General features: G+C 39.6%; 1 protein-coding gene across 2 annotated transcripts in view; it reads left to right on the top strand.

The window, feature by feature from the left end:
- SATB2 (SATB homeobox 2) overlaps window positions 1-2357 on the top strand; it is a 188517-nt gene extending 186160 nt beyond the window's left edge. For both annotated transcript variants that reach the window (XM_043577412.1, XM_043577413.1), the window contains exon 11: window positions 1175-2357. In XM_043577412.1, the coding sequence (XP_043433347.1) occupies window positions 1175-1636 (462 nt within the window). In that variant the 3' untranslated portion in view covers window positions 1637-2357. The remainder of the gene's footprint in view (window positions 1-1174) is intronic.
- Window positions 2358-24678: the final 22321 nt, after the last annotated feature.

Genomic DNA, 24678 nt, shown 5'->3' with positions numbered 1-24678 from the left:
TAAATTAATTACAACAACTAGAAAACCTTAACGTTAAGGATTAAAAAAACAAAATAGGGAGTGTGTGCAAACAGAATTTTAATAGTTTATAAAGTGATATTAAGAAGGCCCATCTATGAGAGTATAAAAGTCATTTAAAATTCTTAATTTAAGAAAAATGTTGTATCTTTAAATTAATTTGGACGTTTTTATATTTTAAAAAAATGTTTTAAAAAAATTAATGTTTAAGGGTCAATATCAGGGCTAAAAGAAAATAAACACAAGTTCTTTCTAATTTTACGAAGTATTGATTTTTCTGGCCGAAATGTCAACTATTCCTCTGTTATACTCTTGAGTAATCATGAGGCTGATGGTAATAATTGCTATCATTTATTGAATGTTTGCCCTGAGCTTGATGTGGACAGACTGTAGCCCGTGGCCAAATCTGATCTGCCACCTGTTTTTGTAAATAAAGTTTTATTGGAACACAGCCATGCTAATTTGCTTGTATATTACTTATGGCTGCTTTCACACTACAAAGGTAGAGTTGAGTCATTGCAACAGAGACTGTAAGGCCCTATAAAGTCTACAGTATTTACTATCTGGCCCTTTACTGAAAAAAGTTTGTCAACCTCTGACTTAAGGTAAGCACTATTCTTTACATCTGTTTTGTCATTTAATTCTTACAACATCCCTAGGAAGTCAGTGTCCTACCCTTCTTTTATAGGTAATGAAATTGAGGCTTAAAGAGGTTATTCTCTTATACAGGGATATCCAACTAAGCGAAAGAGTCTGGACTTGAACCCATGAGGTCTGATTGGAGAGCCAGTACTTCTCACGGAGTCGAACTGCTTTGCCATTAGGCTTTAGAGAGGTGGCCTATCATGCTGGTTAACAGCAGGGAAGGCTCTGGAGCCAGATTGTTTGAAAGCAAATGACCTTGGGCAATAAATGACTTAACTTCTTTGCGACTCAGAATATACACGTTAGCAAACTATTTTTAACCTCTTGTTTTGTAAATGAGACTCTAAATCACTAGAAATTCTTTTACGTTTCCAAAAGACCTGAATTTCCAAATGACTACGTGACTCCAAAGGTAGATAGACAGCACAATTTCAGAGGAACAATGGCTTTTGAAAGGTAAAATCCTGCGTCAAATGTTAATATATATATATTTTTTACTTTTAATTATCAGGTCCTTCATAGACAGCAGTCTCAGCCAGCCAAGGAGAGTTCCCCTCCCAGAGAAGAAGCTCCACCCCCACCTCCTCCGACTGAAGACAGTTGTGCCAAAAAGCCCCGGTCTCGCACAAAGATCTCCCTGGAAGCCCTGGGGATCCTCCAAAGCTTTATTCATGATGTGGGCCTGTACCCTGATCAGGAAGCTATCCACACGCTTTCTGCTCAGCTGGATCTCCCCAAACACACCATCATCAAGTTCTTCCAGAACCAGCGGTATCATGTGAAGCATCATGGGAAGCTCAAGGAACACCTGGGCTCCGCGGTGGACGTGGCTGAGTATAAGGACGAGGAGCTGCTGACAGAGTCCGAGGAGAACGACAGTGAGGAAGGCTCTGAGGAGATGTACAAAGTAGAGGCTGAGGAGGAAAATGCTGAAAAGAGCAAGGCCGCGCCTGCTGAAATCGACCAGAGATAATGTGAACTCCTACCAGGCAAAGCAATACATCGGTCCAAGGATTTTCTGTTTTAATTTCTTTAAAAACTTTTTTTTTTTTGCTTTATTTTATTTTATTTTTGTCTGTTTTGTTTTTCTTACCTTTTTTGACATTTTTTGTTGCACAGGATACACCTATAGACTGAATAAGTTCAGTATTCCCGAATCAGACATCGCCTTGGCAAAGACACTAAAGTGTTACACTTTTACAATTGACTGGATCATAGTAATTATAATCACAGGAAACTCTGCCTCCATTATCCTTGCACTTACGGAAGAGACATCAGGCAAGTTCCAGGACGAAAAGACCTACGAAACAAATGAAGGAAGCTACAAGTGTGTGTGTATATGTATATGTATATATCTATATATTTACATATATATATTAAATTGCATGGGACAGAGAACTTTACAATCTGAAAGAATAGACTGTGAAATGAGTTCTTAAAGAAGAGACTTGTTTATGTATTAAAAAAAAAACCACTTCACAGTGAGTCGCTTTGGCTTTTTGATAAACTGCGGCCTGCTCTCAGGGTGGGGTGACTATTTTTGAATTCCTATTTATTTTCTGTGTTTGTCCCTGATTTTTTTTTTTTTTTTAATTCTATGGCTTCCTATCTGGCAGCTTGATGGGTAATTTTTGAGGTATGTATTTAAACAAAATAAATCAACACTGCCAAAAAGAAAGAAGAAAGGAAAGTGGGAAAAAAAAATCAGGGCACCTTAAAATGATACAAGTCAAATTGCTCTTAAGACACAATGCACACTTAAAATGACTCGACGTGTTCCGTTATTCAACTTGTCATTACTGTAGTGAACAGATGCATTTCTGTGGAATTCCAAATGAATAAAACTGAAATTCAGTACAGAGAAAACTTGTCTTGATAAAATGACGTTTTGACGTTGGACGTATGGAATTCATAGTATGAGCCACATTTTATTGTGAAACTTATTTACCTGTTCGTGGCTTCAGATCTTAAAATGAATAAGCCTGCTCATTTAAAAGTTGTTTGTTGTTGCTGTTTTCTCTTTTTCTTTTTTCTCCTTTTTTTTTTTTAATAGAAAATAGTTCAATGTAATGTTAAGTTAGAAAAGAAGTTGCCGCCCAGTTAAAGGGGTTCCCTCTCAAATAAACCTCCACCCTTCCATCTCCCAAAAGATGTTTCCTATTTCTGTTTCACTTTGGGCTTCCTCTTCTTCGTCCACATTCCATCCACCTGACCAAACTTCTAGAGTCCCTGCTCTCACATGCCTCATCCCTTCCCTGGTATGGCAGCCCTAATAAGAACCTTTCTTTGAATCATTGTGCAGCTCCAGGCAATAGAGTAAGCGAAGCGATTTCGGTGGAATCACCTACTCATCGTAAACGGAAACATTTTCTCAGTTACCGACATAGCAATTACCTTACGTAAAGCAGAACTAATGCCGACTGGCTGTTTAGTGGAAGGAGCATTAAAGCTGCAACCTACTATAGCTCTCCAAACCTCCTGTAGCTTCCTGTCAGAAGCACCAGTAGCATTTCTTCCCACTTGTACTTAGAGTAATTGCAAGAGGTGACCTCACCTGCAGGACTGGCCTTGCAAACCTAACCCATGCTTCACCTTGGCCGCCAGACAGTCCCACACGGTTGGATTTTTTTGGAGTTCTGCTCTCATGCAACCTTGTCAAAGACCTCATGCAATATCACTTTGAAAGTTATTTTCTGTTTACTACACAGACATTGTAATATAACTGTTAATACTATTTATATATTTGAAAGGTATAAAAGGTAGGAGTTAAAAAAAAAACAAAACCTCTATGTGTAGATATTAACTCAGAACTTACAATATACAGGGAGAAGACATGTTGCAATACAAGCTAATTCTAGCTGCTCAGTAACCTCTGGAGTTTTTAAAGGGACATTTTCCTGTACTTTTTCAAATAACGATGTTGAAAAAATTATCTTGACACGAGCGTCACATACCTTTGCAAAAGGATGGTTGTTTGTAGTTAAGCCCCGGGCCCATCCTTCTGCTGCCGTAGTATGCTGCAGCTTTAATCCGAAAGTCCACGCTTGCTGCTTCCTGATCTCCGAGTTACTCTTTCCAAATTGTCTTCTTACACTGTTGCTGAAGGTCACTCTGTACATGTAATGGAAACTGATGTTGCCAAGCTCTTACAAGGTGGTTCATCTATCGATGGCATCCGCATTTGGTATCTTTTACACTTCAACCAAAAATTTGTTAGGTATTTTTCAATGCTAAGTCTTGCCTTTTATTTTTTAATTTCACTGCCAAGTTTGCAGTGATTCTAAGTGAATCTGTGGGCATTTTAGCCTGTGGTCTTGCCAGATCTTTGCGAATTACAATGCATATATGTCTATTTATTCAATATCTGTCATATAATATCTATTTGGAAGAAGAAACTTTCTCTTGTAGTGCCTCTTGACAAAGCACAATTTCCCGCCTTTTTTTTTTTTTTTGTGAAATGAAAAAACAAATTGTGTTTTATTGCGGTATCAACAATGTGAATAAGGATTAACATATTGTAAATGTTCTTTTTTCCATGTAAATCAACTATCTTTGTTATCACTAAGTGATAATTAATTTTTAACTTATGTGCATTGTTAGGCTGTTAGAATTTTTTGGTTGTTAAAATAAAACGCATTCAATAAATATGACTTCGTTTGTCAAGTATTTTACTGGGCATTGCCTTCTTTCCCACTTAAACTTTCGTGTGGAGTGAGACCTGGTGAGTGTAAGAAAAATCCGCTCCCTTAGTTTAGAAATAAGGCAGCAGTACCCATAACTGCAGATGTTTGAGTCCTGTACGATGCATGGATTTAGTTGTACATGTGAATTTACGTACATGTCTGTGTGTTTATAAACGTATGTGTGCTCGCATTCTGAAGCTGGCCAGGGGGAAAGCCGTGTATCCAAACGTTTTGCCGTATACAAACAAAACTCCAGTGTATAGAGATATATTTATGGGCTTGCTTCTTTATTTTTCTAGTGAATATTTTCTGTTTATAATTAAAAACCCACAAATGACTGCGTGTCAGGAAACTTTTGGAGCACATATGTCCATGGTTAATGGACATAATAAAAGTCTTTTATATTTAGAGCTGGGGTACCATAATGTGCGCAGAGAGGAATGCCGGAAGGATTGATGTATCTGAGAAATGTGTGAAAATGATTTTTTAGAAAGTGCTTACAATGGAAAATATTGCTCAAAAGACTAAAGTTAATAAGGAAGGAGCAAGTGCTTAACTTCAGAACTGGCAAAGAGAAAGTCAATTAAAAAGTGATTTTGTTTTCTTTTGATACTGTAAATTGTCTTTCCTGTGTGTGTGTGTGTGTGTGTGTGTGTGTGTGTATGTGTGTGTCTGTGTGTTTTGCATTTGGTTAACATACAGATGTAATTTTTCTTTCCTTTCTTCCTTAGTTTCATTTGCCATAATACTTTTTTATTCCATGATACTTAACAGCTCACAGGTCACGTAGATAGGTTTTACGGACAGATGCTGGATATTTGCAGAAAAGCAGACAGACCCAAAGCACAGAGTTCTGAAGGTTCGTAAAGAAAAATTAGAGGCTCAATACAAAGCAAAACACATTACTTATGCAAATGGGAGTGAATTCTGCATTTGGGATACAGACTTGAAAGCACGTGTGAGAGGATGTGACTTGAGGCACAAGTAGCTTCTGTGTGCATGAGGTTGTGTTTTTAGGGGTCAAACTTCATCATAGGTGACAAACTCCAGAGAAAGAGGCTCTGCCCACACATGGATTGGTTTCTGCTAGAAGGCGGGCTCTGTGAGAGCAACTTCTGTTCCCAAGAAAGAGTAAGAGGTTTCTTGACTTAATGCATCGTCGCATTATAGCACCTCAGAGCCATCACTTCATGGGTTGAGTTTTGTCTTTTTAAAATTTTTCTTAGAGGAGGTATTTTCCTTTACACTGTTACTCCCCTTTCTGTAAAGGTTTGAACCAAGACTTCAAAGTCCCTGCATTTTTTTTTTCCTCACAGGGCCATGACGGCATAATCAGAGAGTAAATATTTATTGAACGTGTATTCTATGCCAGATAATTTTCTAGGAACTGAGGTGACAAGAGAAAATATGTGACTTGATGTTCACCCCTCATGGAGCTTATAACTTGTTGGAAAGGTTTAATATAAGTAAAATAGTCATACGGTGGTTGAATATTCAGACAGAGATGTATTTGTTGAGTGAGCAGTACAAACACGTGCTGTGAATTTGGAAAAGAAAATGATAACTGTGTGTGAGCTGGAATGGTCCTGAAAGGTGGATCACTTAGGAAACGGCTGCATGTAACAGAAAAAAATGACAAATACTGATACAGACAAGGTAAAAGTTTACCTGTTTCTTACAAGAAAGAAATTGCTGAAGTAAGCTGGCTTCATGAAGTTGTCAGGGACTCACACACTGCCAACTTCACTTTTCCTGGTGTTCCCATGTTTCTTCTTTCTCGTGGTCCAAAATGATTGCTAGAGCTCTCACCATCACACCCACCTTCCAGACACCAAGATGGAAGGAGGAGTAAAGAATGGCATACCGCCTTTCTGTTGTGGAGACTTCTTCAAGCCCTACACCTGAATGCAAGGGAGACTAGTAAATCTTTCTAGCTGTTCTATTAATGCCACAGAAAAGGAAGGAGAGATGGATATCGGGGTAGGCAGCTAACAGCCTCTTGCCGCAGAGGGTGTGAGGGAAGTTGTTGGACACGATAGATAGGAGGAAGGTAAGTGAAACGGCCCATTTGCTCTGCTGTTACTCGCTGTACCTTGCAGGTCTTCCTCCTCACCACCCTGAGTTCTTTCCCTGGCCAAGTTGAAGGATGAACCCAAGCAAGCATCACTTCTTCCAGGAAGCCCTTCTTGATCTGCCGCATCTGCTCTGCCAGTGTGGTTACAAATAATTTCTGTGTGTTCACAGAGTTCCCAGGGTATCTCACCGTCACAGGACCGTCCCAGAACTTGCGGTTCACTGTGGTTGCGGTCCCGTGCTTGCTCAGCAGGAACATAGGAAGTCTTTCTTTGCATTTGCCCACGCAGAGGACAGGGGTGGGCAGCTGGAGGTGACACAGGCCCTGTGGAGATAGGTGTGACGGTGTCTTCTCTGGAGGAGCATGTCCCCAGGACTGGCCTCTTGAGTCAGAAATGAAGACTGAAATGTGCAGTAAAGGGATGTTGACTTCGAATGCTGCCTATTCAGCGCTGTCAGGAAACAGCAGTGCCGGGATCGAAGGCCAGGTCTGCCTGCCTCCACAGCTTGCATTTTCTCCCTCACCTCACACCACCTCTCACTGCATGTCTTAGAATGCCCTAGAAAGGCTGGATGAACTGAATACCAATTTGTTGGCCAACATACTTTATATGACATGGCCTTTTCACTTCTCTTTACACACTTTTTCATAATCTTATCTGAGAATGACATTTCTGATGGAATTTTGTTCTGAAAGAAAGCTCTATTAAAAACAACAACAACAACAACAACAACAAAAAACCCCACCATGCTCTGCTACTAAAACTGCCCCAGAAGAATCTAGAAGCAGCTTCTTCGGTAACACTTTGAAAGGCTTAAAGTGTTACCTTCACATATCGAGAAATAATTACAAAATATCCCATTAACAGTGTAATAAATAGTTCAGAGCAATGATTAATTAAAGAGGGAACTATAATTTATTCACTATCCATTAACAGGCATAATCCTATTTTAACATGAAACAGCAGAGACTAAAGGAATTCTGGGAGGCTCAGTGACAGCTTTGGAATGAGCAGTCCCAGGGACCCTCCCTCCCTCAGCTTAAGAAAGACGTAAGGGGAAAATTCTTTATAATTTATCCTGTCTCCAGTTGATCGTGAGGGGGCAGTGAACTATCCTAGTACCTATTGTCACCGGTTTTGCAGCTTATTTTTCAGTCCCACAGTTTCCTCTGTGGGGAATGGAGCTGATCATTTGTGTATCGCAGAATTATTATTAAATACGTAGAAGCATCTACAACTTCTTCCTTTCTTTCCTCCACTCTTCTAAGAGAGAAAGAGAGAAGCAGGATATTATAAAATGCTATAAATGACTTGTTAAAACCAATTCAGATGAGTTTGAAAGTGGGATCCCCTCTGATATTTTCAAAAGTCCTTGTTACCCCATCTAAAGCTTTTGTGCCTAAAGACTACTGTGTGACAGCTTTGTCTCTCGTTTCTCCCTCCATTCTCATTTATTGGAGCCTCTTCCCTTCCTGCCTCCCTTCCCCTCTCCTTTCTGTCAAGAGCTAGAATATGGTTTTCTTTCTTAAGGAGAAACTGAATGGGATGCGTCAGTAGCCTTCTGAAACCTTCAGAATCAGAGAGGTGTCGAAGTACGGACGGCATCCAGCTCTGGTTTTCCTCCTGCTACTTTCCTGCTTGTTTCAGTGTGTTTGGCTGATTCTCTCTTTTCTGTCCGGTGCCTCAATGGCCAGGGTACTGCGGGGTTCCTTTCTGGTCCTCCTTTTCCACTCTTTCCTCATTCACCGTCTTGATACTTAGGGTACCCGTATGCCGACAACACCCAGTGTGTCTCTGCAGCCTAGACCTTTTCCAGATCTCCAAATTGTTAGGTTCTATTGCCCACTCAGCACCGCCACTTGGATGGCACACTTCACGCAGCTCAAAATGACCTCCTTCTCTTCCCAAATGTGCCCCACCCAGCTGATGGCAGCTGCAAGCTTCCAGTTGCTCAGATCTAAAACTTTGGAATTCTTCTTTATCCTGTTTCTTTAACACCCGACATTCAATCTGGCAGCAAAGTTCCTGGGAGGGTCTGCCTTCAAAGTATATTCACAATCTTACAACCTTTCAGCTTCGGTACTTCTCCAAGCTTGGTTGGAGCCATCATCCTCTTACCTGATCTGACCCTCCCTGACCTCCTTCCCTTCCACTCTCCCCCTGCTTCGGGCTCCAGTCACATGAACCTCCTCGCTGCCTGAAAGACACAGGCTGACTCTCTCCCTCGTTTTTCCACTTCTCTGCTAAAGCTGAGAGCTCCTCCCCTGGATAGCCATGTCTTGCTCCTCCATTCCTGGCTGTCTGCTCACGAGTCACCTGTTCAGTGAGGAGTACTCCGACTCCCTTATTTCAAATTATGGGGCGCCTGGGTGGTTAAGTGTCTGACTCTTGATTTCGGCTCAGGCCATGATCCCAGGGTCGTGGGTCTGAGCCCTGTGTTGGGTCCACGCTAAGGGTGGACCCTGCTAAAGGTTCTCTCTCTGCCCCCCCCATTTGTGCACACACTTTCTTTCAAAATAAATAAATAAACATTTAAAAAAATAATGGGGTGCCTGGGTGGCTCAGTCAGTTAAGCTAAGTGTCCGACTTCGGCTCAGGTCATGATCTCATGGTTCATGTGTTCGAGCCCCGCATCGGGCTCCGTGCTGACAGCTCAGAACCTGGAGTCTGCTTCCGATTCTGTGAATCCCTCTTTTTCTCTGTTCTTTCCCCATTTGCACTCTGTCTCTCTCTTGTGCTCTCAAAAATAAATAAACATTAAACAATTTTTTTAAAGAAATAAAGAATAATAAAATTGCAAACCGCCCCCACCTCTGCTTCTGGATCCCTTTTATCTTATCATACTTTACTTTTTTCATAGCTTGTAACATAAGCTATAATTTACTTATTTTCCATGTTTTTGTCAGTTGTTTCACTCCAATGAAAATACCAGGAGGACACAGAGCCTGTTTTTTTTTTTTTTACCAATAAATGTTTAAGTGGGGTACATTTCATAGTTTTTATCTAGTTGGATTTTTCAATTTTGAACTTAAGCGTGGATTAAGGATTTAAATTACTCTATAGAGATAAACTTCGTCTGAATATTTCTTTAATGCATAACCAGGGTACTTGACACCTCAGGAAGCTCTAAGGCTGACATTTGTAAGCCCACATCTGGGTACTTCATTTGGGTCTGTGATTCTCTGCTTTCTTGGAAGATAGAATCACTGTAGCACAGATTTTGCTGTCTAGCACATCCTCTTATTCAAACAGAAATCCCTTCTCACGTTGGAGGCCTCGTTGGCCCGAGGCCACGCAGCATTGTCCCTCCCTGGTTAGGAGCTAAGGCCTTTGGGAATCAGCCCATTCCACCTTTGCTCAGCCCTTCTGTCCCTGAGCTCTCATTGGTGCCATCCAAGACTGCATTTGCTCTCCTAGTAATCACCTCACATATTTGAGCTCATGGTCGAGCAAAATCTCATAAGGTCTTAGGTTTCTTGTATTAATCATGTGATGTGACTATCCAGGAAGCTATGTCATTCAAACCATATGAATACAGCTTAGATCAAGGGAAGTGATCATCCTACCCTCTTCAAACTAATCAGGCCACATTACAACATTATCTCAGTTCTAGATAATGTGTTTTGGAAAAAAAAAATATTGGTAAATGGATGTATATTCAGAAGACAGAAGGTAACCATGATGGTAAGTGGCCTTGAAAGCTTATTTTCCATTAATTTATTCTTCCTATTCATCAACCAACAAACCAAATTTATGAAATGTCTATTATACTGAAGTCACTGTCAGGGAAACAAAGTTAGGATCTTTAGTTGACAACAACAGAAATAATTCAAGCTACTTAAGCAGAAAAAGGAATTTACTAGAAGACCTTAACCAGTGCTCAGAGAATTCCAGGGAGAGTCAGAAAATCAGGGTTAGAAGTTAGAGTCAATGTTCCAGACTTCTCTAGTGGAGACCACACTGCTTCTCCATGGGACACAGATGTTAAGACTTGGTCCCCTGATCCTGAGCATGGATGCTACCTGTGGAGGCTCTGTGCCTCCTGCCTCTGAAGGCTGGATGACTCTACCATTTCCCTTGACAGAATGGAATCCACATGGCACGCTTTTTGTGATTGTGCTCCCTTCCAAATCAAAGTGTCATGCAGGTGTAACTGATTGAAGGCGTCTAAGTCATGTGCAGGGAGGATTGGGAATGTGAATGTCTGTCTTCTATCTTGGGGAAATATAGATTCATAGGTGGGAACTTCGCCAAATGTAGGAAACATAGTCAGAAGTACTCCAGGCTGAAAAGCATGCCAAATGGGACTGCTAGACTATGAGCTCTTTGAGGAAAGAATACTGTGTCTTATTCAAACAACATGGTGTTTGGTTTGAAATCAGAAAGATCTGTTGTGAATCCCGACTACTCCACTTCTTAGCTTTCTATGACTTTGGGCTATTATTTAACCTGAATCTCAGTTTTCACATCAATAAAAAGAGGAAAATAATACTTACTTTGCAGTATTTTTGTGTATGAGAATCAAAGTTAAAGCATCTAAAGCATAGTGTCTTCCTGTAAATGATGAGTTTCTCTGAATATCTTTATATTAATATTACCAAGGATGGTGCCTGGTATAGTGGTCAATTTAGTAAAATGTGGAAATGTTTATGGAAGTCATGGTTTTTGCCTTCAAGAAAAATGTCAGTGGGTAGGTAACATGTAAACCTCAAAATACTAAAACCCAAGGAGGAACAACTTACTTATTCTACTGTGGATGGGAAGGTCAGTGTCCCCCAAGGTGCTGATGTTTGCTTTTATTAGTGGAAACCAGGAGTGGCCTCAAATTATATTCAGTCCTGATATTTTATTGCTGTAAAATATGACTGAGTGTGAACTTGGTCAAGGGTAAAGTCACATCCATCAATCAGTCTTCTTCCTTTTTCTGTATTCAGTTGGATATTACTAAATATTTCCCAATTGCAGGCCAGCTCATTAGATTATCTGGGAACACATTTTATAAATAATTCCATGGTGGGCAAACATTGAGTTTGGGTACTTGAACATCAGAAGGATCATCAAAAAATAAAAGAACTTTCTCTAGATCAAAGACACTGCTTTGAAAGCCTCCAGACTCAAACAATGGAACAATGGGGTTTCAACCAATTATGGGTCAAAATACTTGCATGTAATCAAAGTTGCTGCAGGTGGTCTTGAGGCCCAGTTCTGGTGTCAGTGAGGAGGCCTATTGCATTGGGAAATGGGAAAACTCTGCGATTTTCAGCATCAGCATAGAACAGGAAGACTTATGTCAAGCCTTCATCAAGTATGCCTCTCAACTATCTGCTACTTTGGAAAATGCTATTTTGGGAAGACAGTCCATGGTGGCATCACCAGACATTAGGATTTTGTGGACCAGTAATGACCCAATGCCCCAAGATGTAGGGACCAATAGAGAGCTGTCAAGTTCGTATTGGCAAATGAAATATTCAACAAACAATATTAAATATAAAATGACCAACATTCTGGTCAATGCTGCTGTACCAACATTATATCAGAGAAAAGAATTTTAACCCCTATCAAATTTGGAGAGGCATAATCTGACAATAAAGTATAAGGAAAGTTAACCAATTTGCACTGAAATGTATATGTCTCAGTCTTCTTTTTCTTCTTTCTCTGGGGGAACAGTGAAAACTCTATCACAGCCCAGAATTTGACTGCAGGTGACCTTTGAGAACTGCTGGTCTGAGGAATACACTGGGTATTTACTTCCCCAGATACCCTTTTGATTAAGACAGGCACTAGAAGATCCATACTTAAACCAAACTGAGCTCAGCCTACTAAGGGTGAACTCAACTGTGCTTTGCTGGTATCAAGATTTGTTACAAGAAACCACTGCCACGTGAACCTTGCCATTTCTTTTGCTGTGAAACTAATGATGCAGCCGTTGCCTGTAATGTCTGTCCCTGGCTCCCAAGTGAAATTCCACTTGAGAAATTTCCTTTAGGGTTGCAAGTGAAAAAAGTTGTTGTCCCTCCAGTGGAATGGGTACGTTATATTCTTTTGCTGATAATGAGCACAATTGAACTTTTTGAGTTGCCTTTTTTGCCCTAGCTACTAGGAAGCTAGGAGTGAACTCTGACGTTACTCGTAGCTACTGAATTAACCCTCTACCTCTAAATAGGAAGCAGGTGACACCTGAAATTACCCGGCAGCCTGAACTTAGAGAGGACAGAGCTTTTAGTAGCAAGTTATTTAAAAAACCAATAAAATGTCTTCACACAGGTAGATCCATCCTTCTGGAGCGACCAAAGAAATCCCTGAGTTCATATTCGGGACTGCCTCATAATGATGATGCGGGTTGTTCACAGCACAGGCGTGCTGTGTATCCAGGTAAGGAGGCAGGTGGAGGCTCCACAAACCGTGTGCTCTGGTATGTGGTCTGCTTCCGTCCAGAGAAAGAGGCACTTCTTTCTAATTAGCACCAAGGTGTAGAATGGGCCGGGAAGGCTTCTGCCCACACTCACGCACAAATCCATTCACACGTGGGGGTCCACTTTTATCCTCTGATGTCGGAATCCCACACCCAGAGATCTTGTGATTTGTGAGCAGGGAGCTTTCCCAGGCTGCCTTGGGCTTTGCGTGGGCGTGAGGCCAAGCTACATCTCTGCGTCAGTGGACTCTGTGCTACGACAGAGCTTTGCCTCAGTAGAACCTCCACCTTTTTTTTTCTGCCTCTAAGCTTTAGTAAAGAGGCCAAGAAACAAGAGAGCTACCAAAAGCAACAAAAAATTGTTAGTCAGAACTTTTGACTGATTGGTGCCTCCAATTTCCCCCAACATGCCAGATGTACAGCTTTTTACTGTATGTAGTTACATATGTGTCCTTTGCATAAAGCCTCTCTGGCTAAACCTCAATCCCTAACTATTATATATTCTGAATAAAAGTGAAACATCTCAGCATTTGCAAAAATTCAAGATTTATCAACATATTGAGCTTTTACTAAGTCATGAATTCTTGATTTGTATTCACAGTGCTTTTACATATTCATAGCCCTCTTTAGCCAAAGATCTTCAATATTCATTTACTATGGAGTGGTAAGTATATATTATTCAACTCCATTTACCAATGGGTAAACTGATGCCCAACTGAAGGCCTGATCAGAGAAGCCGAATAAAGAGCAAGATGCTCTTAGCCCCTCAGAGAGAGCTAGCTCCAGCTGTCTCCCTCCAGAAATAAAGGCCCAAGGCCTGCTTGTGATTCTCACTTCTCAAGCATCAGGGGAATCAGAATTTTTCCTTCTGGATTTGTTGGAATGTCTTGGGTAGAGTTTTCTCTTAAAGTGCATGGGACACAAGAATAGCCCAGGGGAATGAAAAATAACCTTTTTTCCAAATTGCTTCAAATCCATGATGGCAAAGGTTAATTGAGCAGATTAGTTCCTCTTAAACTTGGGGGAGAACAGGGAAAGAGAATCATTTATTTGCTCCAATAACCAATTAATGGCATTGATTGGGTGAGAAAGATCCTGTCTCTCCCACTTTTATTAGAGAAACAGAGGTCAATTTTCTTAATACCTTCCTCTAATACAACCTATTTCTTTAGTTTCTGAATAGTTTATTGAGGATTCTAACAACATATTTACCAGGTACTGATTGAAGGGGTGTTTAAAACATAAGAAAAATATTTCTGGTCAGATTTAGAAAACTATAAGGAAAGAAACTGGAATGATCCCATAGGAGCAACTAGCCTCTAACACACCACAAAGGAATGCCAAGACTTACTATTATTTTTGAAATTATACAAATAATGTACTAAATACATTAATGTATGGAGATAGTATTTTGCAATACATTTTTTTTTGAAAGAATGCCTTGTGTGATATTGGAAGGAAAACTATCTCAAAGGGTTAATTTGAGGGAAAAATGACTGCCCTACTCCTTAAAATGTTAACTTGAGAGCTGGTAGTCAAGGTGAAGTTGCTATTTCACCCCAAAGCAAATAAAGAAAATGTAATTATTCAAGATTTCAACCACATGAAGGTCTGTTTTTACCAAAATGTGTTGCTCTTCAGATGGCAAGTGGATGATACATACCGTTATTGTTGATTTCTATTAACAAGTACATAATATAAACCGAGCTCATAATAATCTAGAACAAAACTCCCCAGTGATAGAAATGTTCTATGTCTGCATTGTCTAATGTGGTAGCTCCTCACACATGTGTAGAGTTACCAGAATTAACAAAAAAAAAAAAAAGAAAAATTTTAAAAACAGGATACATAGTCGGGCACCTGGGTGGCTTAGTCTTTTTTTTTTTAATATAATTTATTGTCAAATTGGTTTCCATACAACACCCCGTGCTCATCCCAACAAGTGCCCTCCTCAATGCCCATCATCCACTTTCCCCTCTTTCCCACCCCCAACAACCCCAGGTCATGATCTCACGGTCTGTGAGTTAGAGCCGTGAGTTCTGTGCTGACAGCTCAGAGCCTAGAGCCTGCTTCAGATTCTGTGTCTCCCTCTCTCTCTGTCCCTTCCCTGCTCACAGTCTCTCTCTGTCTCAAAAATAAACATTAAAAAAAAAAAACCCAGGATACATAGCTAAATTTTAATTTCAGATAAACAAATTTTACTATGCATATGCAATATTTGACTCAATAAATGTTAGGTATTCCCATTTTTGAAAGTGATTATTAATTCATTTTATTTGTGTTTGACTAGAAAGGAATCCATAGATATAAAGTGCAAAAGGCAGGAAAAGAAAGTTCTTTGAGGTGATAATGGAAAATGGTGAAATCAAAGTCCTATACAGTGGAATCCAAAGGATCCCATTTTTTTCTGGACTCTAGGTTTTAGTAGCCATTTAGTAGTCAAAAACTATGGCTGGAGACCAGCCATAGTTAAAGAAAAAACAATTTTTTTAAATTTTTTATTTTTTTGTTTAACATCTAACTAAAATCTGAATTTCCAGGCTACCTCAATTGATGCAACAAGTGTGTCTCCTGAAAAGTTGCTTTAAGTCAGTTTCACCTGAATCGAGTAACTCAGGTGTTGTGCTCTGTTTAAAGGAACACTGAGAAGGGAAAATCTGTATATCTATATGTACACACCCACGTATAAATGACAAGTTATCATATATAACAAATAATCAAGCCCATCATTTAGAACATTTTTGATATGCCTATCTAATTTCTTTGAAGTATGGTGTTCCCATGAATATCTGGGCAGGGAACCCATGCCACATGCAAAGTGTTTAACTAAAATGAGGTTAATGAAGGGTCTGTTTATCGAGGGGTGGTTACGGTTAAAGGAACCAGGAAGCGATGCTGGGCACCCAAGCAAAGAGCAGCAGGGGAAGCTGTTACCATGTGTAGGTACTTAAGAGGCCAGGCGTGGAGGGGTAAGAGGCGCTGTGTGGCTGGATCTTTGGCCTCAGACGCTGAAGTCCCTTAGACCACACCAAAGCATGGGGTGCTTGTTCTGTGTTTCAGTTCCAACTTGTTCTGTGTTTCTGTTCCAACTTGAAGCCAGTGGCCAGAGGGCTCTGGATGATGAAAACAGTAGAGGCCACCCTTCCGGCACAGGGCAGGGCAGTGGAGTGTGAGGGATAGAACTGTAGGGAAGAGAGAGAAGAACCAGCACAGATAGTACACATTTTTTATCAATTTTTCTTTTTGAAACTCAAATCACCTGTTCGTGAATATTATGGAAATAGACTAACTCCCTATTCGTCTTGTGTATGAGTTTTCATTACTAAGTTAGTTTGGAAAATTTTACGCAAAATTAAGACAGTCTTAGGATGTCTAGTCAGTTTTGTACATATAAGGAGAGTTGAATGTTGGAGTCAAATTATTTATATGGAACACACACAAGAATTTTGCCCTAAAGTTGTATTCTGTGTGATAGGAGTATCAACCACACTAAAAGCAATTATTTTCACATGTTGCAATATATCAAGATAACAACAGTTCTCTGTCTTGTTCTCAGGCTCATGTGCATATAGTCTCTCTATTCAGAAGAACCACATGGTTAAAATGAAGATAATCCTCACAGTAATTGGTGGTTTCTCATAAGATTTTATTGGGGGGTAAAGGAATATCTAATTTGTTTATGGAAATTTGTGTTACTCAATGCTGCCATCTTTCTCCTTGTATAGTAAGGGAGTATTTTTTTTTTTTTTTTTTTTTTTTTTTAAATTTTTTTTCAATGTTTATTTATTTTTGGGACAGAGAGAGACAGAGCATGAACGGGGGAGGGGCAGAGAGAGAGGGAGACACAGAATCGGAAACAGGCTCCAGGCTCTGAGCCATCAGCCCAGAGCCGGACGTGGGGCTCGAACTCACAGACCGCGAGATCGTGACCTGGCTGAAGTCGGACGCTCAACCGACTGCGCCACCCAGGCGCCCCAAGGGAGTATTTTTAAAAATTAATAAAGAGTTCTTTCCTTTGTCAGGAACTATTATAGATATTAGATTAAAAAACAAAGGGGCCATGCACCATGCTAATAAATTTTTCAAAATTTGAGCCATTAAAAAAATTTACTCTTTTGTGTACCTGCTCCCAGAGACACCCTTCTTGTTTATCAGGTTTTCCTTTAGAAATCCTAACTCCACATATTCCTAAAAAAAGACCTCTCCATAATGGAAATGTCATGTGTATTTATTTAGAGTGCAAATATTAAAACCAAAGAGGTCAGGTTCAGAAATTTGTTGAACCTCTCAGTATATTCATTTACTCATCATCTTTGAAATAGTTGTAGTCATAGTATCAATCTCAATGAGTTGTAGGGATTTAATAAGTTAATATTTCTGGCACACAGAACTATTATTATTGAAAACTATTATTCATTAATTTCATCTGTGTTTGGGTAGAAAGGAACTTACAAGTATAAAGTACAAAGGGCAAAAGAATAGAGTTCTTGGAGGTGGTGATGGCAAACTGTTAATCAGGGTTCTATAGCTTGAATAGGACATTTATATATATATATATATATATATATATATATATATATAAATGTTTATTTACTTATTTATTTTTGACAGAGGCAGAGCACAAGCTGGGGAGGGGCAAAGAGAGAGGGAGACACAGAATCCGAAGCAGGCTCCAGGCTCTGAGCTGTCAGTACAAGAGTTTCATGTGAGGCTCGAACCATGAGATCATGACCTGAGCCAAAGTCAGGTGCTCAACCCACTAAGCCACCCAGGCACCCTTTGAATAGGATATATTTTAAGAGATTACCTTCTCTAGCCACTAAAGCCCAAAAAGTTAAGTAGTTCACTTATGATCTCTTGGCTAAATTCTAGGACCCTTCTTTCCACCATGGTTGTTCCTTTCCTCCTCCATGCTGCCTTTCAATGGCATGCGGGAGCCTAACTCAAACCAACTTAATGGCTGTTACATTTTTTGGAATGCTGTGAGCTAGTGGCTAAACATAGCCATTATTAAAAATTAAATTATATAAACTTACAATTAAATGAATTAAAATAAAGGTTATACTCAAAACTTATCACCACGTAATTATTGTCCAGTGTTACCTAGGCTCTTGAGTCATTTCCATCTGTGTGTGGTGGAACACAGTGTGTATGGTGGAAATAATATACTGGTGGAATTATATATGGCGGAAATACTATATAATGCTGCACTGTTTGTTTCCTTCCCCAAGTCTACATTTGGTGATGCCATGTTGGTAGTTTGAAATTGGCCATGGTGGCAGTATTTATATCATACAAATTGGCAAATGCTACAAATCAGCGCCCCCCCCCCTTTTTTTTTTGAGAGTTGGTTTTTAAACATTTACCACTACACCCCTGGTTGGACATTGCTGGTTTTTGTTAGTGCAAAAGTGGGATAGTAGATATTAAAGTGAATCAAATTTATTAGAAAGCTATGCTGGACAGATGATTTCAGGGCCATAAAAGTCACAGAATGGGAGATTGATTTGAGCTGTTAATGAATTCTAATGAACAGCAATGCTAGAATACTGATCTCCTAATGTAAATTGATCGCTCACAAAGGGCAGTTTAGATCAATGGGTGAGGCACTGAGGAGAGATGAGGTGGTTTCTTCCAGAACCCTCCTTGGTGAGAGCATGTGCCAGGGAGGCGGCAAGGAAGAGTGAACACAGCGGAGTTCCTGAACACGGTCCTCTCCCCTATAGTTCCCAGGAAAGAACAATTCCCAGAAAGTATGTGCTATCCACAATGAGAGAAACAAGTAAACGCCATTTTTGCTGAAGCCATTAGGTCGGCTGGCCTGGAAAAGCAAGTCCCAGGGAGGCCTTGTCTTCTCACCATCACCGGGAGCCTCTCCCTGAACAAGAGTGTCTTCCCTTTCACCTTGGAGAGGAGATCAGGCTCTAATTAGCCAGGAACATTAAGACCCTTAATTTAATGCTATGTCAAATTAATTACCTTGTTTGTCTTTATTCACATTCTATCATCCCTGGTCCCAGGAAAGCTGTGACTGAACAGTCTCTTCAATACTCTTCAGTATTTCTTGTGAATTGACAACTCATCTTTTAAATGTCTTTTGTCAGGGGTGCCTGGCTGACTCGGTTGGAAGAGCCAGTGGCTCTTGATCTTGGGGTTACAAGTTCAAGCCCCACTTAAAAAAAAAATATATATATATATATATATATGTATATAAATGCCTTTTGTCAAGTCTTCTGTCTGTAACTTGAATGAGGTCAGGATGGGAATTAACCATTAATCAGGGGTGTGAGACAGATCAGGGGACCGTTGTGCCTGGTGGGTGGATCTAGAAAGGCTAGTAAGGCTCTAGAGTCATCCACTTAGGATCTGAACAGAGTTGAGGAGATCTAGCCACAATAGTAGGACTTCAGCCATGAGACAGACACAGAGGCAGGAGTCCAGTGCCTGGGGAGACTGGTCAGGACAAGGCAGGGTCTGGTGATGTGGCTGGAGAGGAGGGATTGATTATGCCAGCCTGTGTCCTGGAGCCTGACTTTCAGGTTCTTGAGGTGAAGATGGGAGAAAAATTCCCTCCTGCTTCCAGCAGAGGTAGGGGAAAATAGCCATTTTGAAATATGCCCAGAGCACTCTCCATAACAAAGGCCTGCCCCTTTAGGGAAACTTCCTGACTGGAGCCTTCTCTGACCTTATCTGATCAGGGAAAGGACCATTAGACAACTCCAGCCTCCTATAGCTTTCTTGTTTTACGTTGTGGAAGAAAAAAAATAAGGCTAAGAAATTCTTCTGAATGTCACAGCTCAGGGCCTCAGACCCCCTGAGAAACTTGAGATTGAATTATACAATAGTAGGATGCCCCCCATCTCTGACACCCTACCAAGGGGGCTGTGGTATAATAACAGTGATTCCAGCTCAGAGAGCTGAGAGACACACACTCTATTAGAGAAAAGAGCTTCTTAGGGAAGCTTGAGGGACAACCAAGGAGAGGAAGACAACAACGAAGAAGCCAGAGGAAACTGCAGCCTCTGGCACCTATCACCACAGCCAAGTGTTCGCAGCCAGCCACTAGCCAGATGAACATAAAACCCTACACTAAAAGCCTGATTGCCTCAGTCCTTATTATCAGATACATTGTGTCTTGCTTCCAACAAAAACATCATCATGAACAACAACAACAAAAATTACAAGGTATGCCAAAAGGAAAAGAAAAGAAAAAAACATAGTCTGAAAAAAGAGAACATCCATCAAAACCAGACTCAGATATAACACAGGTTTTGGGATTATCTGATAGGCAATTTAAAACACCTATGATTAGCATATAAGTGTTTAATGGAAAAAGTAGACAGCATTCAAAAGCAGATAGGTAATGTTACAGAGAAATGGAAACTCTGAGAGAGAACCAAAAGAAATGCTAGACATCAAAAAACTGTAATAGAAATGAAGAATGCCTTTCATGGGTTGCTTACTAGATAATACAGGCCCTAAAGGGGGTAGAAAATCAGTTGAGCTGGAAGACAGGTCAACAGAAACTTTGCAAAGTAAAATACAAAGAGCAACAAGAAGGAAAAAAATGAAAGAGAATATCAAGAACTGGGAGACAATTCTAAGAGGTGTAACATACTGATAATGGGAATACCAGCAAGACAAGAAAGAGATAAAGGTGGGGAAGAAATATTTGAAGGCTGAGAATTTTCAAAAATTATTGAGGAGCTTGAAACCACAGACCCAGGAAATCAGAGAACACCAAGCAAAATAAATACCAAAATTTCTACCTGTAGGCATATCATATTCAAATTGCAAGGAAAAAAGAAAGAAAGAAAGAAAGAAAGAAAGAAAATCATGAAAGAAGGCAAAGAATAAAAAACACCTTATGTATAGAGGAATGGGGATAATAATTATATCCGACTTGCTATGCAAACAGAAAAAGAATGGAGACAAATATTTAAAGTGTTGAAAAAAAATTAGAATTCTGTATTTAATGGAATTATCCTTCAAAAGTGAAGGAGAGACACACGAAACTAATATTGTATGTCAATTATACTTTAGTAAAAAGAAGTAAAGAAGAAATAGAGGTTTTCTGGGACAAAAGTGAAGAAATTTTGTTACTAGTACGGCCACTTTGCAAGAAATGCTAAAAGAAGTTCTTTAGGGAGAAGGAAAATGGTATAGATCAGAAACTCAGATCTACAAGAAAGGAATAGATGAAGGTACAATAAAATCCATTAGTATTCTAAATTACTTGCACAGATGATTGTTCAAAATAAAAACTACAGCAATGCATTGGGTGATTTATAGCTCCTAGAGAAAGGAAATGAATGACAGCAATGTTACAAAGGATGGGAGGGGAGATGGGGAACACTCATGGTATATGGTGCTTGTACTAACTATTAAGCCAAATGTTGCTTTAATGTGGATTTAGATGAGTTGTAAATGTATACCGCAAATTCTAGGGTGGCCACTAACATTTTTTTTAGAAAAATATAATTGATCTGCTAAGAGAGGAGAGAACAGGAATCACATAAAATGCTCAAATAAAAACAGAAGACAAAGAGGAGAGGAAAAGATAAAAAAAGAAATAAAAACAGTAAATAGAAAACAATTAGAAATGTAGTAGATATTAATCCAACTATATCAGTAATCCCATTAAATGTGAATGGTCTAAATATAGGAATTAAAAGACCATAGGGAACATCAATGAAACTAAAAGCTGTTTTTTTGGAAAAAGTAAACAAAGTAGACACACCTTTAGCTCCACTCACCAAGTAGAATGAGAGGACTCAAATAAATAAAATCAGAAATGAAAGAGGAGATGTTACAACCAGTGCCACAGAAATACAAAGAATCATAAGAGACTACGAACAACTAAATGACAGAAAATTGGACAGCTTCTAAGCTGGACAAATTCCTAGAAACATACAATTTACCAAGAGTGAATTATGAAGAAATAGAAAATCTGAACAGATCAATTACTAGTAAGGATTTGAAACAGTAAGTCAGAAACTACCAACAACCAAAAGTTCAGGACCACATGTCTTCACTGGTGAATTCTATCAAACATTTAAAAAGAGTTAATACCATTTTTTCTCAAAATTTTTTCAAAAAGTAGAAGAGGAGGGAACACATTCAAACTCATTTTACAAGGCAAAACCAGACAAGGACACCACAAAAAAAAAAAAAAAAAAAAAAAGAAAATCACAGGCCAGTATCCCTAATGAACATGGAAACAATTCCTTAATTATAATAAATATACCATGCTAAACCAAGAGGTTAATAATAAGGGAGGGTGTGTATGGGGAGGCGTATATAGCAACACTCTGTACTATCTGCTCAATTTTTCTGTAAATCTAAAACTGCTCTAAAAAGCAGTCTATTTATTTATTATTTTATTTTTTATTTATTTATATTTTTTAAAAATTTTAATCCAAGTTAGTTAACATACAGTGTAATAATGATTTCAAGAATAGAATTTAGTGATTCATCACATACATATACCACAAATGTCATATCCCAACAAGGGTCCTCCTTGATGCCCATCACCCATTTGGCCCATCCCCCCCACTGCAACACGCAGCCAGCAACCCTCAGTTTGTTCTCTGTATTTAAGAGTCTCCTATGGTTTGTCTCCCTCTCTGTATTAATTTTTTTTTTTTTTTTAAGAAATGCATCCATATCAAAGAAATCTGAGAGATCTGAGACTCAGGGCTCAGAGAAGTTAAGGAGCTTAATGAAAGCCACGCTGGGAGCAATTGCTGTGAAAGTATATTACCCAGGTGGGAACTCAGGAGCCAAGGCACAAAACAGAAACCAGTTTCCTAATCTGGTGCAAATGCAGGACTTAAATAGGTGTATTCTGTTGTGGTATGAATGTGGGGTTCCAGAACTGTTTCTTAACAAGCCCTCTAGGTGATTGTGACATGTAGTAATGTTAGAGGACCACTGTCCGGGCGAGTCAGGAATAGAGTGGAGGCAGGCTCTCTTTGAGAGCATGGAGGAGTGACTGGGGCTCTGAGTGGAAGCTTGTCCACCCCAAGAGATCACTCTTGGATGGGATGTAAGAGTGGTTGAGACTGCCCGGGCCAGGGAGGATGCCTGCAGAATGTATACAGAAAATAGAATATGTGCCCTTCCATGCGCAAAAACTTGTCCATGGAATTTGGGAGGAAAACACTCATTTTAATCCCATTTCTTTGCAGTGAGAGTAAGAAGGAAATACATAGTTTTCTTCATCTTCGTAATTTGATATTGAAGTGGAAACACTTTATGCTGTTAACAAACATTTATTGAGTATCTACTATATGCCAGGCATTATTTCAGCCCAGGGATACAGCTTGAACAGACTATACAGGTCTCTTGCAACCTTCATTCTCAAGGGGACAGACAGACAAATAATAAACAGATTTTGAAAAAACTCAGGTAATTATAGGCTTTTTACCTCTAATATAGCTGGTATTTTGCCTCTCTCCTGAAATGTGTGGTGCGAGGAACCTCACAGGAGACCCCTCCCTCAGTTCCTCCATGCTCCGTGTTTTATAGATCTAGGGTGAGCAGATGTCCAGCATCTCCTTCCATGCAGAGAAGAATTATGTGCTTGAGTTGTTGCTGAATTCATTCTCCGTGTGAAGAAGAATGTACATTTCATGTTGTTTTGAATATTGAATGACCAAAAGAAGAAAAAGAAAATAAACCATACAAAAATAACTGCATGACATTAATGCTAAGGATTTAAATTCACCAAAACAAGGAAATTCCAAATTAAGGCCAAACATTCAGGACCACACTGCCTTTTTAGCCACATTGATGTGAGCGTTACCGACCAGGATTCTTTCTTCACCTGGTGTTTTCTTGGCTTGTCATTTTGACACTCAGCAACTTAGTCACAACTCGGAGAGAAATGATCCCCATTCCCTCAGGTTGTCCTGTTTTCTTTGCTGGGATTGGTATTTAGAAGAATTTTTATTAAGCAACTTCAAACAGAAGGGTTTGTTTGCTTCAACGTTGTTTGAAAGTTGATCTTCCTTATTAGAAGTTGTGGCATTGCAAAAGAAAGATCAGAATTGATTTCAATAATGTTTAAAAAATATCTCCACTCTAAATAAAAATCAAAGAAAACCAAGGAGTAAACTCCGAAAGAAAGGAGGCTATTAGGGAAATTGTAGAGGGAGTATAAACCTCTGACTTTGCACGACTGTGTACTGGAATATATCGGGAATTGCCAGTCGCAAGTCTGTGCCCTACTGGAGAGAAAGCAAGATATCTTCATCCCTATTATTATCAGAATTTTCTCCCCTGACTTGCTAAATCTACTCAAACTAGCTTTTCTAAAGCTCTAAATCAGTAGCTTTCAAAACTTGACTGCATTTAGAATCCCGTGGAGAACTTTTAAAAATCCCAATGCCCAGGCCACACACCAGACCAATTACATCAGAATTTCTGAGGCTGGCATCTGGACATCGGCATTTTTAAAGCTCCCCAAGTGATATCAGTGGGCCACCAAGTTTGAGAACTAGTGCTCTGAGTAACTAGCTAGTAAGCCTCACACTTGGAGTGATTTGCCAAAACTGAAATAATTGCTATTTGTCAGAAAAGGATGAATGAATAGATGTAATTGATCTAGTTTCCTACCTTTTCATCGAAAGGAGAAAATGAAGGGGCACCTGGGTGGCTCAGTTGGTTGAGCATCCAACTTTGGTTCAGGTCATGATCTCAGTGTTCATGAGTTCAAGCCCCACATCGGGCTCTCTGCTGTCAGCACAGAGCCTGCTTCAGATTCTCTGTTCTCCTCTCTCTCTGCCCCTCCCCTGCTTGTATTCTCTCTCTCAAAAATAAATAAAGCATTAAAAAAAAAAAA

The sequence above is a fragment of the Prionailurus bengalensis genome, chromosome C1 (genome assembly GCF_016509475.1).
Source record: "Prionailurus bengalensis isolate Pbe53 chromosome C1, Fcat_Pben_1.1_paternal_pri, whole genome shotgun sequence".
Taxonomy (NCBI): Eukaryota; Metazoa; Chordata; class Mammalia; order Carnivora; family Felidae; genus Prionailurus; species Prionailurus bengalensis.
The sequence above is the reverse complement of the archived record's forward strand: the minus strand, read 5'-3'. Positions and strand labels throughout refer to the sequence as shown.